The 14,260-nt window shown below is 38.5% G+C and overlaps 1 protein-coding gene across 2 annotated transcripts in view; it reads right to left on the bottom strand.

The window, feature by feature from the left end:
- The window catches only part of mocos (molybdenum cofactor sulfurase), a 101,538-nt gene that overhangs the window by 4,787 nt on the left and 82,491 nt on the right, over nucleotides 1–14,260 (bottom strand). For both annotated transcript variants that reach the window (XM_052015471.1, XM_052015472.1), the window contains 5 exons: nucleotides 12,725–12,846; nucleotides 9,012–9,117; nucleotides 5,884–6,037; nucleotides 3,429–3,533; nucleotides 53–2,010 (listed from right to left, as the gene is read on the bottom strand). In XM_052015471.1, the coding sequence (XP_051871431.1) occupies nucleotides 1,882–2,010; nucleotides 3,429–3,533; nucleotides 5,884–6,037; nucleotides 9,012–9,117; nucleotides 12,725–12,846 (616 nt within the window). In that variant the 3' untranslated portion in view covers nucleotides 53–1,881. The remainder of the gene's footprint in view (nucleotides 1–52; nucleotides 2,011–3,428; nucleotides 3,534–5,883; nucleotides 6,038–9,011; nucleotides 9,118–12,724; nucleotides 12,847–14,260) is intronic.

The following is a 14,260-nucleotide window of genomic DNA, read 5'->3' as shown; positions in this document are numbered from 1 at the left end:
TGCATATTACATACCTGTTTCTAATACTCATAAGAGTTCTGCCAAAATTTACCTGCACCCATATACAAAAAGATTTTGCTATCCTCTGCAGTCCTTGTATATTTTCACCCTGATGCGAGTTCGTATTTCAGTCTATTGGCCTTTATTCAGGTGAGAGCCTTAAAGTGAAACTGGCCATTGTTGAATGCTGCAAATCAGGAGAGTGTGCAGTTTGTTATCTAGGAAAAGTACACAGAGCCATTATTCTGTTATTGCACTTGTAATTCAGAGGTGTGGATCAGAGACACAAAGTCAATTTAGACGGAGACATTGGAAAGTGAATCCTCAACATCAGTTCATGACTATATGCCATGGCATTACAGCAAATATAAATGAAGATGAATCGGGGACGCCTTGGCATTGAAACTGCTTAGAGGAAGCATTTAAGACAGCAAGGGCATGGATTGAGAACTGTGATTGAGCAACATCAATATTCATCATCAAAAGAGGCTCAGTAAGACAGCTTCTGGCCAAACTGGCCAAGTCGTGAAGATCATCACTGGCAGCCTGGGTCAGCATGGGATTATGATAACTAACATGAGGATACAAACCTAGTTGATCTTATTCTCCCCCTAACCTACCAACTATGGATGCATCTATCCCTACTAGTATTGATTGGGGTGGCAACTGCATAGTACAAGTGAAGATGAAATTCCATCTTCATACAAAGGACATCCTCCTATGCCAAATGAGATAGATTCAGAGTATATCTAGTAGGTCAAATTGGCCATCCATGTGATGCTGTTGGTAATTAGCAGCAGCAGAATTGAATTCCATCACAATTTATAAACTCATGGCCTAGCATATTCTTTACTATTTCTAACAAGCCAGTGGAATTCAATGAGCAATGTAGCATGTTGTCAGCAATACCAGGCATGCCAAAGTAACAGACTGGTGAACCTACAACACAGGACTATATTTGTGCTAAACAGCAGAAGTAGCAGTGCTGTGTAGAGTGCTAACCAATTCCACAACAAAAGATCAGATCAAACATCTGCAGTTCTGCAAATCTAATAATCAATGGTGGTAGACAGACAGTTAATAGAACAAATGAATTTTGTCACCCTCAATACTGGTGGAGCTCAATACACGAGTGCAAAAGACAAGACTTGTATTTGCAGCCATTTGCTGTCAGAAACCTTGAGTTGATGATTCTTACTATTACAAAAGCTTGTCTTTGTTAGCCAGTTTGGTTCACTTGGAGTGCACTGCATAAGCAAAGACAATGAGCCCTAACAGTAGCCCAGCTATGGTGCTAACAACTTGTGCTCCAGAATTAGCTGCATGGATATACCAGTTACAGTGCTGAAGGCCAGTGCTGCAGAATTAATTGCACTTCGTCAAATTCTTTCAGCACAGCTATGATAGCAACTGTCTAACAATCACAAATTGTGCAACTATCTAAATTTAATTTGTGATAATTTCCAAATATTTGGTATTATTGTATGTTTATTTTGACAATGTTGACAAATAAAATTATCAATGTGTATATTGTGAATAATGTACAGGGAAAAACAAACTGACATAACTCAATTCCTTGACACTGATTCTCCAAAACATTAAAATTATACCACGGTCAAGTACATGGATAACATTTTGAAATGAGATTTAATTGAGAAATTTATATTCTGTAGGGAATTCATTCATCACAGGATATCATTTGCACTTTTTTTTAAGATAAGGAAACAGTCCAATAGTAATAGATTTTCAGACCTGTAAACTTGAATTAACATCAACTTCACTATGAGGAATCAAAAACAATAATCTATTACTTCATTGTAAAGTTATGTTCATGCTAATGGGAAATACTCATGTTCACTCCTGCAGCAGCTGCAGAGGATGTCATGGTTCAGCAGGTGTAATAGTATTTTCCTCTTTGGTTTTCACAAAGACTTGGGATCCTACAGTCAGAAATGCAGAATGTCCCAGGGTTGCTGGGAGCTGATGAAGCAGATATACCCCAAAAGTCATCTGGAAAGAACATGATTATAGTTAAAATGCTGGTTCTTTTTTTGTTGTTGTCTGATTACATTAAGGAAAATGCCTCTGAGTTACTAGAGCAAGAGAAATCCCATGAACAGTCATCTCTTCAGCTTATCTGAAACATTTTCTATTACATTTATTTCAGTATTTAGCAATTGAAAATAGTATCAAACCCTCCCTCCCCTCCCAGAGTGAAGCTCTTATGTCAATCCAGAAATTTGATTGGGCATTTCCAGGCACAGGTCACCTTGGCGCTCCTTATGCAATTTCCACACAAGGGAGGCAAGGGATGACATGACCTTTTTTTTTGGAGAACCACAGCTGAAATAGGACTAAATTTGTCCTGGGAGTGACCATTATTGATCCTTCCAGGACAAATAGGTCTTCCCATCGCAACACTGCATAGGGACATTCATAGCGTAAGGTCTCATAATATTCCATTGTTCTGATACCCCTCACAGGGCATCTACTCCACCTTATCCCAGATGTTTCTCCCAAACATGCCCAGACTCTCCAATTCTCTGATTCCTCAGACGATGGAGCATAGGAGAATGAGGGATGATCTTATAGAGGTGTATAAAACCATGAGGGGCATAGATAGGGCCAATGTGCAGTCTGTTTCCTGGGGTTGGGAAACAAGCAGTAGAGAACATAGGTTTAAGGTGAGAGGCGAGAGATTTAATAGGAACCTGAGGGGCAACTTCTTCACCCAGAGGGTGCACAGTATATGGAATGAGCTGCCGGAGGAAGTGGTTGAGGCAGGTACTTAACAACATTTAAAAGGTACTTGGACAGCTACATGGATAGGAAAGGTTTAGAGAGATATGGGCCAAACGCGGGCAAATGGGACTAGCTTAGATGGGAATTTTGGTTGGCTGAAGAGCCCATTTCTGTATTGTATGATTCTATGACTTCCCATCACTATCCCTCCCAGCCGCCCTGGCAAGATCTTGGGCCTCACCTCCAGCTTCTGATCCCTCAAGTGCCAAGTGCTAATCCTCAGAAAGAGTTACTAAAAGTAGTAGTGAGGCAAAATGCATAGATACACTTAAGAGGAAACTAGAGAAGCACATCAGAAAAAGAATGGAAGGATTTGCTGATAGGTTATAAATGAAGAGCAGGTGGAGGAGACGTGTGGAACACAAAAGATAGAATAGAGTTGGGAAGAAGGCAAATCACATTCTCACTGTTTCATAGTGCAAATGATAGTCATCACAGCATGTTGCAGCTCAGTAAGTAACTAACTTGGATTTATTAGGAATAGTGCAATTATAATATTTTTACTGGATCATTTCTGTGCCTTGCAAAATATTTCACTTTGTTTGCTCTTTAAATACAATTAATCACTGAACTGTTGTGAGTTTTAATATATTTTGCTCTTTCTAAAAAGAGGAGACAACATTTACCTTTCTACCCTTGCATGAAGACAGTGTCTGAAGGGGTTCTTTGCTCCTTTTTCCATTATCTTGGTTAATACAGATCATTTGGCATCTGCTACATAGTCCTACAATCTGTAAAATTTATGTATTAGTAATAATACTTGGTGTCATAACCATTGCTTCTAATGTCACCTTATAATCAAGCAAATGATGGTAATAAGAATTTAAAATTAATTGTATGAGTGGTGAATAGTAACAAGGCAGTAGAGTTCAAATGATGTGTCACAGAGCAATGTGGCACTATTCTTCGCTTATAATTCAATTAGTAATTCACTTAAGCTAAGAGAGAAACATTTTTTATCTTTTACATGGTTTTGTGAATTGCGGTAAAGAGTTACAAAGACTGACAGAAGGGTGAGTTGGGTGAAGAAATTAAAGGACTTGGACCTCTGTTTCAATCACATGAACTTCATCATTCCCAATATTTACAATGTGAAGTAGGTCATTTCAAAGAAAGTACAGCAATTTTTACTCTTTTGGTACACCTCTTGTTAGGAATTTCAAATTATATCTGAGTTCTTGGTAAATGTGCTTTTGTTTTTCTCTTCAACACGCCTGCACATATTTTCAAACACTTCAGTTTTAGGTTCTGTTTCAAGCTGACTAAACTGTTGAATACAAGTAATAAATGTCATATGTGGATGTGAGGAATTTCTCTGCCTGATAAAGTGATCACACTACAGGTGGAAGACTGGAAGGAATGAAAATCAAAAGACTACAGATGCTATGAATCTAAAATAAAAACAGAAAATGCTAGAAGCACTTTCCATGTCAGGCAGCATCTGTAGAAAGAGAAACAGAGTAAATGTCTCAGGTTAGTAATCAGAACTGGGAAAGAGAGTTGCAGAGAGAGTGGGGAAGAGATGGAGAAGATGACAATACCAGGATTGTGATCGTGATAAACTGTTGCTGGAGACACCAGGTTTATAAACTAATGATGGTAATTAGAGAGGGGAAACAAAGGGACATGTAAAAGCTGTGAAATCAAGGTCAGAGCTGTAAGAAATAACCAGCAGATCAGTGTTAGTGGAGGAAAAAAACTGAGTAAATATTATACATGGATAACCAACAACAGAGCTGGTTAGTTCTGATACAGAGAAAGCAAGTTACCTGAAATTGTTGAATTCAATATTGATTAAAATACAAACTGGCGGAGGAACTCAGTGGGTCAGGCAGCATCTGTGGGGGGTGGGGGACGCGGAATTGATAGTTGACGTTTTGGATGAAGACCCTTCATCTGGACAAAAACAGTAGAGGGGAGATGGCCAGTATAAAGAGGAGAGGGGGAGTGGTGAGACAAGAGCTGGTAAGTGATAGGTGGATCCAGGTGAGGAGGATGAAAGGGTGGAACTAGCGACAAGAAGCTGGGAGGTGATAAGTGGAGGTAACAAAGGGCTGCAGATAATGGAATCTGATAGGAAAGGAAGATGGAGCACAGAGCCAAATAAGGGAGGTGGGGTGGACAAATGGGAACAAGGGGGGAGTGTGTGGGTGATCAGTAGGTGGAGGTGGGGAAAGAAACTAGGTGATAAGGGGCTGGGGGGATTGGGTGTCTGTAGGAGGAACTGGGGAGATCAGAAGGACAGATACAGAGCAGGTTACCTGGAATGGGAGAATTCAATGTTATGCCATCAGGTTGTAGACTACCCAGGAGGAATACGAGGTGCTGTTCCTCTAGTTTGTGTTTGAACTCACCCTGACAGAGGAGGAGGTCAATGGATTGCTAGTGAACTTCAACAGAAATTGGAGTTGGATTGCTTTTAGGGCACATTGGAAAGACTGCAGGTCATCAAATAAATGTACACTGAATAGCACCCAAAAAAAGTTGAATAATTGAGGCTGCTGAAATTTCAAAATGCAGTACAGCTTTTATGTAGTGTTATTGAAACGGGTGAAGTCCAATTCCATTCAATGTTACATATTTTAACATCCACATTATAAAAATCAACAAGAACCATCTCTGAGTACTCTGCATTCTGGTACAAATGTGGAAATTGAAGAGTTAGGATTCTTTTCAACGAGGTAGGAGTTGCTGAGAAACTGATCATTATTATAAGGGAGTCACTGGACACTGGGGAGAACCAATCAAATGGATTAATGTGATGCTCTCATCAAAACACCAGTCAGAATGCAGAAGTTGGGTTTTGGGTGCCTCTGTAGATTGGAACCACCATTCAAACTCTGTGACTTTTAACTGTTAACTTGCTCAATCCCTTTGTGACATTGTGTTCAGGTACTCTGTGTGTTTATAGTTTAAGTAAGTCCTATAGTGGTGGAATTTTGTTGAGTTTCTTCAGTGCTTGTACATTTCTGGTTGGATGTCAGGAAAAAAAAAGCTTGTTTGGATCACAAGATTACGAAAGATATACTCAAAACATTTATCTAAGTAAATATAACTGTCCCGATAAAGATTTCTATTTACCTGAAAAGGATAAGAAACACCATCTATAACCACCTCAGCCCAGTCGTCTTCTTCATACGGTCTCATTGTACTTATCACAAGGTTGGCTCGGAAACGATGGATGAGTTCCTTGGTTGTTAATGCTTCAGCAGAATTAGAATCACATGTTCCACCTCTGCCACAAGTACAGAAGGACAATTACAATTAACAATGTCCTGGAATTATGAGTAATCGTCTGGAGAAATCCTGCAAATAGCAGCTTCTAAAATTATGAACATTGAAAAGAAAATGGCAAAATCTACCCAGAATGTCACAGAAAATAACATTTACCAAACTAGCCACAATAAAATTGCTGAAGTCAAGCATTTTTAGCATTTTCAAATTACAGAATGTCCTTTCTTCACAAATGAGGAATTCACTGTGCAACACAGTGATATATTAAAGGATTTTGTGATATTTTGTGAATTCTGTCAGGCTGTGTGCATAAAGTTCACATGGTTAGGCATTACAAACTTGAATCTACCATAAATAATGTTATAATATCCGGCATTCTTTTATACAATTTGAGTACTATATTTTCGTGAAGTTGGCTGTCAAACAACCCAGGAATGGAGAAATGAGCTAATGCTAATGTGAAAGAGTGATATAGATTTGAGGATGGGCTGGGAATTAAAATAGATAAAAACTGCATCAAGATTCTCGTATATTCCTCAAGGGCCTTGTCTGATTTCAGCTTTCTAAAACTTGGATATGCATCCTTTATCTTTTTGACTGAACTTAAAATATCTCTCATCATCCAGGGTTCTTTAACCTTGCGATCCTTATCTTTAATCCTCACAGGAACATGCTCGCCCTGAATGTTAACCAGCTGGCCTTTAAAAGACTCCCATATGTCAGGTGTGTATTTACCCCAAACAACTGTTTACCGTGTACTTCCCGCATTTATAATTAACTTTTCCCCAATTTAGCACTTTTGCTTCTTATCCTTATCCATAACTATCTTAAAACTTAAATAGATTTATATTAATGCATTCAATGAATAAACTCTCCAACCAGGAGTTAGAAGACTCCTATTATCCCACATCCAATAGCCAGGCATTTCTTTCCTGCACCTCTTCCTGTGCAATTGTTAGCTGAAGCGGTCTGTGAAAAGCCTCTCCTGTGCCACGTTCTCTCTTCTGTAAAGTAGGGACTAATGTGTGAAAGTTATGGCATGTGCTGAATTCATGGTGCATGAATGGAGAACATTTTCAGAAGGGGATTATGAGGCAGAGACATGACATTGCAGAAAGCTGAGGATTGAGGCAGCGGTGCAGGTTTGCAGTGTCCCCAGGGCCTGATGCTTGGACCCTAGCTATTCAAGATCTATATCAACACTTATGCTGATAAGACTAAATGTAACGTTTGGGAATTTTAAGAAGTATTTTTGGAAAATACATCGCTCAGATCCAAGTATATTTTTAAAATGAAGAGTCGTTGAAATAATTGTTGTTAACACTTGGGTAGGTACATGGAGTGGCGGGGCTTAGAGGGATATGGGCCAAATGCAGGAAATTGGGACGAGGTGGGTGGGCACCATGGATGGCATGGACTCGTTGGGCTTAAGGCCTGTATCTGTGCTGTATTCCTCTATGACTCTAATCCCAAGTTCATTCCACAACTCCAGGAGAAAGTAGCAATACAGTCAGTCAGCCTCAAATGCTAATATGAGCAAAGAGATCATTTATTAAACTTCTCTCAGGTTTATTTACATTTACTTGCTCAAATGCTTTGATACTATTTCGAGGTTGTGCCCAGGATGTGTCCTCCAGCCTCTCTTCACTTTTTGAGAAGGCATTACTGAACAATAATTTTCTTCAGAAATTGAGCAGAACTTGACCCGCCCTGGTTTTGGGATGTACACTGATGCATTTGAATTTGATTTTCAAAAGGCTGTGCCTTGAGAATTCCATTAGTTTCCATGGTAGTTCAGTAGCTGCACTTGTTGCAAATGCAAACATGCTTCCAGAAGGTACATCCAGGCACTCCTGAAATATTACAAATGGATTGCTGTGTGGCTAAGCACAGCTCAAACACCATCTATAAATTCACTGATGACACCACTGTATTTGGTAGAATTTCAGATGGCGGCAAGGAGATGTACAGGAGTGAGATAATTCAACTAGTTGAGTGGTGGCGCAACAACAACCTCGCACTCAACGTCAGCAAGACCAAGGAATTGATTGTGGACTTAAGGAAAGGGAAATCGGGAGAACACACACCAGTCCTCATTGAGGGGTCAGTGGTGGAAAGAGTGAGCAGCTTCAATTTCTTGGGCATCAACATCTCAGGGGATCTATCCTAGGCCAAACACATTGATGCAATCACAAAGAAGACACGCCAGCAGCTCTACTTCATTAAGAGTTTGAGGAGATTTGGTATGCCACCAAAGGCTCTTACAAATTTCTATAGATGCACGGTGGAGAACATTCTGACTGGTTGCATCACAGCCTGATATGGAGCCTCCAATGCACAGGATCGCAAGTGGCTGCAGAGAGTTATAGACTTAGCCAGCTACATCACGGACATAACCCTCCCTCACCATCTGGGACACACCCTCTTTTTGTTACTACCATCAGGGAGGAAGTACAGGAGCCAGAAAACCCAGACAATTCAGGAACAGCTTCTTCCCCCCCGCCTTCAGGTTCTGAATGATCCATGAACCCATAAACACTAACTCATTATTCATTTTTATTTTCCCTATTTTTGTAATTTATAGATTTTACGTCTTTGCACTGTACTGCTGCCGCAAAACAACAAATTTCACATCATATGTCAGCAATAATTAATCTGATTCTGATTCAGACTAAAGTAACAGAGGACAAATTCCTTTTCTCGTGGGTGAAATAGGAGAATTTTTTTTCACAAAAGACTTACAATTGCTGCCTTTTGGCAATATAGTCACAGGAAAAACTGCTGCTGAATGAAATAAAATCAGTTCTAACAATAGGTCTTTGACCTGAAACATTAACTGTGTTTTTCCTTCCACAACTAAGTGTTCCAGCATTTTCAGCTTTTATTTCAGATTTCCAGTATCTGCAGTTTTTTTATTTTCATAATGCTCAGTGAATCCTTATTATCTATGAAAAGGGAAATAGAAGAAATCCTACCTTTGTAATATCTGCTCCTTCAGGTGTAGAATGCTTGCCCTATTTACAAGAAGGTACTGTGCTTCATTCACCAATGAGAGGGAAGGTGACTGGGTCAAAGATTGGCCTTGAAATTAAAATTTAAATATTATTCTACATATAAAAGATACCTTTGAACAGCACGTAATTCTTCATAGATATCTTAGAACAAATTAATTAGATATTCTCCTTTTGATTTTAAAAGTACAGTAATTAGGAAGCAACATCAGTTTTTCAAAATATGTTTGTTCTTGTCCAGTTTTCAAAATTTGAAACTTTTAACTAGAACTTTTCTTTTATGTTTCACGTTCTGATAAATGCAATCAATCAATGGAATAAGGTAATTCAGAATGTTTTCAGTATTTGAATAGCTTCAATCTAGTTTCTAACATCCTGTTTAATTTCTTTAGTAAAAACTTGTATCCCACAGCTGGTTAGTAAACATAGTGGGGCAACATTCAACTGATGGGAAATCCAGAAAAATTATTGTAAGAGGTGCCAAGGTGATTGTTATGGTGGTGTTCAATTCCATTCTATTAAATTCTCTTCATTAGAAAGAACCTTACCATTTTTCTTTTGATATAGGTTTTACATATCACGTGACGTGAAAAAGCAGATGAATATACTAAATACATTTTAGACTATAGGCCCTTTCTCCTTCACAATGTTACAAAGAGAAAAAAGAAAGAGTTACACTCAAATACCTATTCTTCAAGTCCAAAATCTGTTTAAAGTCAATAAGGTACTTTTGAAGTGTAGTAACTGTTGTAAAATCAGAAATCTGTATTCTTAAACAGAATATTCTTAAAAAAATAAGGAAACCTAGCCTGTAATTAATAATATTTTCATTTATATATCACATTATTTCAAAATATGGCAGAGGTGATCACACAAATGCCTTTTAAAATATAGTGAAATGTTTGGCAAGCAAATGCAACCATCTTTATGAGGTAGTGACATCTTAACAATGAATAAACCAAGCAGCTTGCCTCATTTATGACACTGACTGAGGGAGGAATATTGAGAAAACTCCTGGTCTTTAAATGCGATCATTGATATTTGATGTTCAGCAGTGGGTTCAGAAACTTGAGAAGTGAACTCTTCAGAGATGCATGGTAACGTGAAGGATGACTTAAGCATTTTGTTTTTATTCTGCAATTGTCATTTTATCTGAAGATTAGTATTTTGACAAAGTTGTAAAGGGTAAATTTCCTTGATCCATAGGCTCTGGATCACCTATGAACAATTTGTTTTTCCAGGACTGCTCAGTTCTGGATCTTATCATGGTCTTTGTCCAAACATGGACCAAAGAGCTGCATTCCAGAAGCGAGGCGAGAGTGACTCCTTTTGATATCAAGGAAGGATTTGACTAAAGATATCATCGTGGGGCCCTGGACGTCAAGAGGAAAACGCTCCAGTGGTTGGAGTTGCATGTCACACAAAGGGAGATGTTTGTTTGTTTATTTCTTTATTTTTCATTGTACTGTTGCAACAACAACACAACGAGATTACGATGGCACTCCCTTGCCTAATAAAAAGCAAAACAGTAAATTGATAAGAGCAATTATAACTATAAAATAAAACAAAGATACTTACACAAATATAAAGTATATAAAAAAACATAAAAAGGCAGTGTGCAAATGAACCATGATAATAATAATGATAATCAGCAGCATATCAATATATTAAATAACACAATGATGAGTCCAGCCGGTAAAAGGGGGAAGACATAGTATGTGTATGTATGTATGTATGTATAGGAGGTGTCCATGTTCAACAATTTAACAGCTTTGGGAAAAAAGCTGTGTTTCAGTCTTGTACTGTGTGCATGTATTGTCCTGTATCGCCTACCAGAGGGGAGTAGTTTAAAAAGGTAGTGAACAGGGTGAGCTGGTTCTCGAATGATGTTTAAAGCCCTGCTCCGACATAGAGCCTGATAGATGTCCTCCATCGCTGGTAACTGAGTCCCAATGATGTTTTAGGCCATCTTGATGACCCTCTGCAGAGCCTTCTGCTCCTTCCTAGTGCAGCTGGTATACCAAGCAGTAATGCTGTATGTCAGGATGCTCTCCACCGCACGCCGGTAGAAGTTCACCAGAATATTCTGAGACAGTCTGGCTCTCCTCAATTTCCTCAAAAAATAGAGGCGTTGCTGTGCCTTCCTAATGACAGCTGAGGTGTGTATTGCCCAGGAAAAGTCCTCGGTGATGTATGCCCCCAGGAATTTAAAACTGGAGACTCTCTCCACAGCCTCGCCACCAATGAGCACTGGACCAAGATCTATCTTCCTTGACTTCCTGAAATCCACCACAACCTCTTTAGTCTTTTGGGTGTTGAGAATGAGATTGTTGGTGGAACACCAGGCTGTCAGGTTTTGTACCTCATCCCTGTATGCCAATTCATTATTGTTCATGATCAGACCAATGACTGTCGTGTCATCTGCAAACTTTATGATGGTGTTTGTTTCATGGACGGATGAACAGTCATGAGTAAAAAGGGCATACAGGAAGGGACTCAGCACACACCCCTGGGGAACACCAGTATTCAGGGTGAGGGTGGAAGATATGTGCCCTCCTAACCTGACAGTCTGCGGACGATTGGTGAGAAAGTCCATAATCCAGTTACAGATTGTTGTATTCAGGCCCAGGCTATGGAGTTTGGACCTAGTCTGCTGGGAATAACTGTGTTAAAGGCTGAACTGAAATCCAAAAAGAGCATCCTGACATACGTGTCCAGTCTTTCCAGGTGCGCCAGAGCAGTATGGAGGCCGAGACTAATTGCATTCTCCGTTGATCTATTTGCCCCGTAGGCAAACTGGTGCTGGTCCACGGTGGCAGGGATAGCACGTTTAATGTGCTTCAAAATCAGTCTCTCGAAGCATTTGGCTATGATCGGTGTAAGTGCAATTGGGCGATAATCATTCAGGCAGCACACATTTTTTTGCTTAGGAATGGGCACTGTTGATTTAAAACACGTAGGGACAACAGCATATGTTGCAGATGGCTGTGGTTAATGGAGGTCAATAATCACAGCTTAAGAAGATCACTGCATGAGTTCCTCAGATCAGTGTCCACAGCCCAACCATCTTCAGCAGCTTCATTAATGATCTGCTTTCCATCATAAGGTCAGAAGTAGGGATGTTCACTGAAGTTTGCATAATGTTCAATTTCAGTTGCAACCCCACAACAAATGAAGAAGTCTATGCCTGCATGCAAGAAGTTCCAAGCAACAACCATCTTCAACAAAAGAGAATCTGACCATATTCTCTTGATACTCAATAGTACTACCACTAATGAATCCTCCACTATCCTTGATCAGAAACTCAATTGGACCAGCCAAATAAATACTCAATTACAAGAGCAGGCCTGAGTTAAAACAGCACCAAGAATCCAATAATTCGATTGGATCTTACCTGCCTACTAAATTAAGCCTCAAATAAGTCTTTCACCTGTTTGCAGCTGGGATGTTTAATATTTAATTACTTAAAATTAGTTAAATGTTTGAAAATATGCTCCTTTTTAAAAAAAAAGAAATCAAACAATAAAATCGAAACCGCATGTTTCTCACAATTAAACTTCTGATTCCTTTCAACCCAGCAACGTAACATCAAGTGATATGCACAAAATGTAAACTGGACTTCAACATTTGACACAATTTTGCTTCAGCAAATGTCACTTTTTATGCACGTTTGATACCTTGCTTATGTTTCTTCATCACTCTTTGAAAATCAGAACTCTGTCTGAACAGATAACTCTGCCGTCCGAGAAATGTGGAGATCCATCCTGCAACTTTTTCTCCACAGTTTAATCCTTTTACTCTGCAATAAAAATATACGGTGTTAATTTCATTAACAAATGAATATACAAAAAACCTCCAAAGCCCATTCTGGCTGTCCCATACAATTGTGACCACCTTGGCATCACAACAGAGATTCTCCCCACCTAGCCACATGCTATATAATCTCTTAGAATGGCTAAAAATATATGTTTGCATCCCCTCACATTACCCTCTTTTCTATTCTTGTTCTTCCTACACTATTTTCTGTAGTTGAAAGGAAAACTACACTCAGACATTAAAATTCCACCACTGCTGCCATCTAGCACATGCATGAATTTGGTTTGTGTGTAGGTTTCTCTTAATTTATCTTTCTTTTTCAATCTTTTTATTAGTTTTCAAATTAATACAGATTGATATATAGCATCAATATTTATGCATGTAATACAAAGAGATCAGGATAACAATCATAGCATATATAATCATAAAGAACAATAAAATATTTTTAAAAATCTGTAGATCCAACGATCTCTTAGTAAATGAATATAATATAAAAGAAAGGAAAGAAAAAGATTTATTATATACATTTTAAAAAAACCCAAATCAATAAAAAAAATTATAAACAATATAAACTAAACAAAAAAACATTTAAAAAAAAACAACAAAAAAAACTGGTTTGCTGTAAATTCAGAGGTATGGGACATCTCCCCCTTTCTCCCCTCATACAATCATCAAGCTTGTATATCTCACACTTCAAGAGCCTCCTCATATTCTGATTTAGCCCGTCTCTACAGGGCAATATTATGTCGTCAAATCCATTCCTCCAAGTTGGAAAGTTATTGAAAAGGGATCTACATCATGTGAAAATATTGAATAAATGGACTCCAAATATCTTCAAATTTAAGCGAAGGATCAACAGTACCACTCCTAATTTTTTCCAAGTTTAAACATGATATAGTTTGAGAAAACCATTGAAAAGTAGTAGGGGGTATTGGATCCTTCCATTTAAGCAAAATGGATCGTTTGGCCATTAATGTAACAAAAGCAATCATACGGTTAGCAGAAGGAGATAAATGGCCAGACTCTATCCTTGGTAATCCAAAAATTGCAGTGATAGGGTGAGGTTGTAAATCAATCTTCAATACGTTTGAAATAATGTTAAAAATGTCTTTCCAATATTTTTCCAGAAGAGGACAGGACCAAAACATATGTGTCAAAGAAGCCACATTCGATTTACATCTATCACATATAGGATTTATATGGTTATAAAAACGAGCTAACTTATCTTTGGACATATGGGTCCTGTGGACTACCTTAAACTGTATCAACGAGTGTCTGGCACACATTGAAGATGTATTGACTAAATGAAGAATTTTCTTCCAAGTCTCTATAGGTATAGATGTCTGGAGTTCACTTTCCCATTCATTCTTAATTTTGTCTGATGATTCTAGACGTAT

This window comes from Pristis pectinata, chromosome 5 (genome assembly GCF_009764475.1).
Source record: "Pristis pectinata isolate sPriPec2 chromosome 5, sPriPec2.1.pri, whole genome shotgun sequence".
NCBI classification, from domain to species: domain Eukaryota; kingdom Metazoa; phylum Chordata; class Chondrichthyes; order Rhinopristiformes; family Pristidae; genus Pristis; species Pristis pectinata.
Note: the sequence above shows the minus strand (reverse complement) of the source record. Positions and strands in the feature narration are given on the sequence as shown.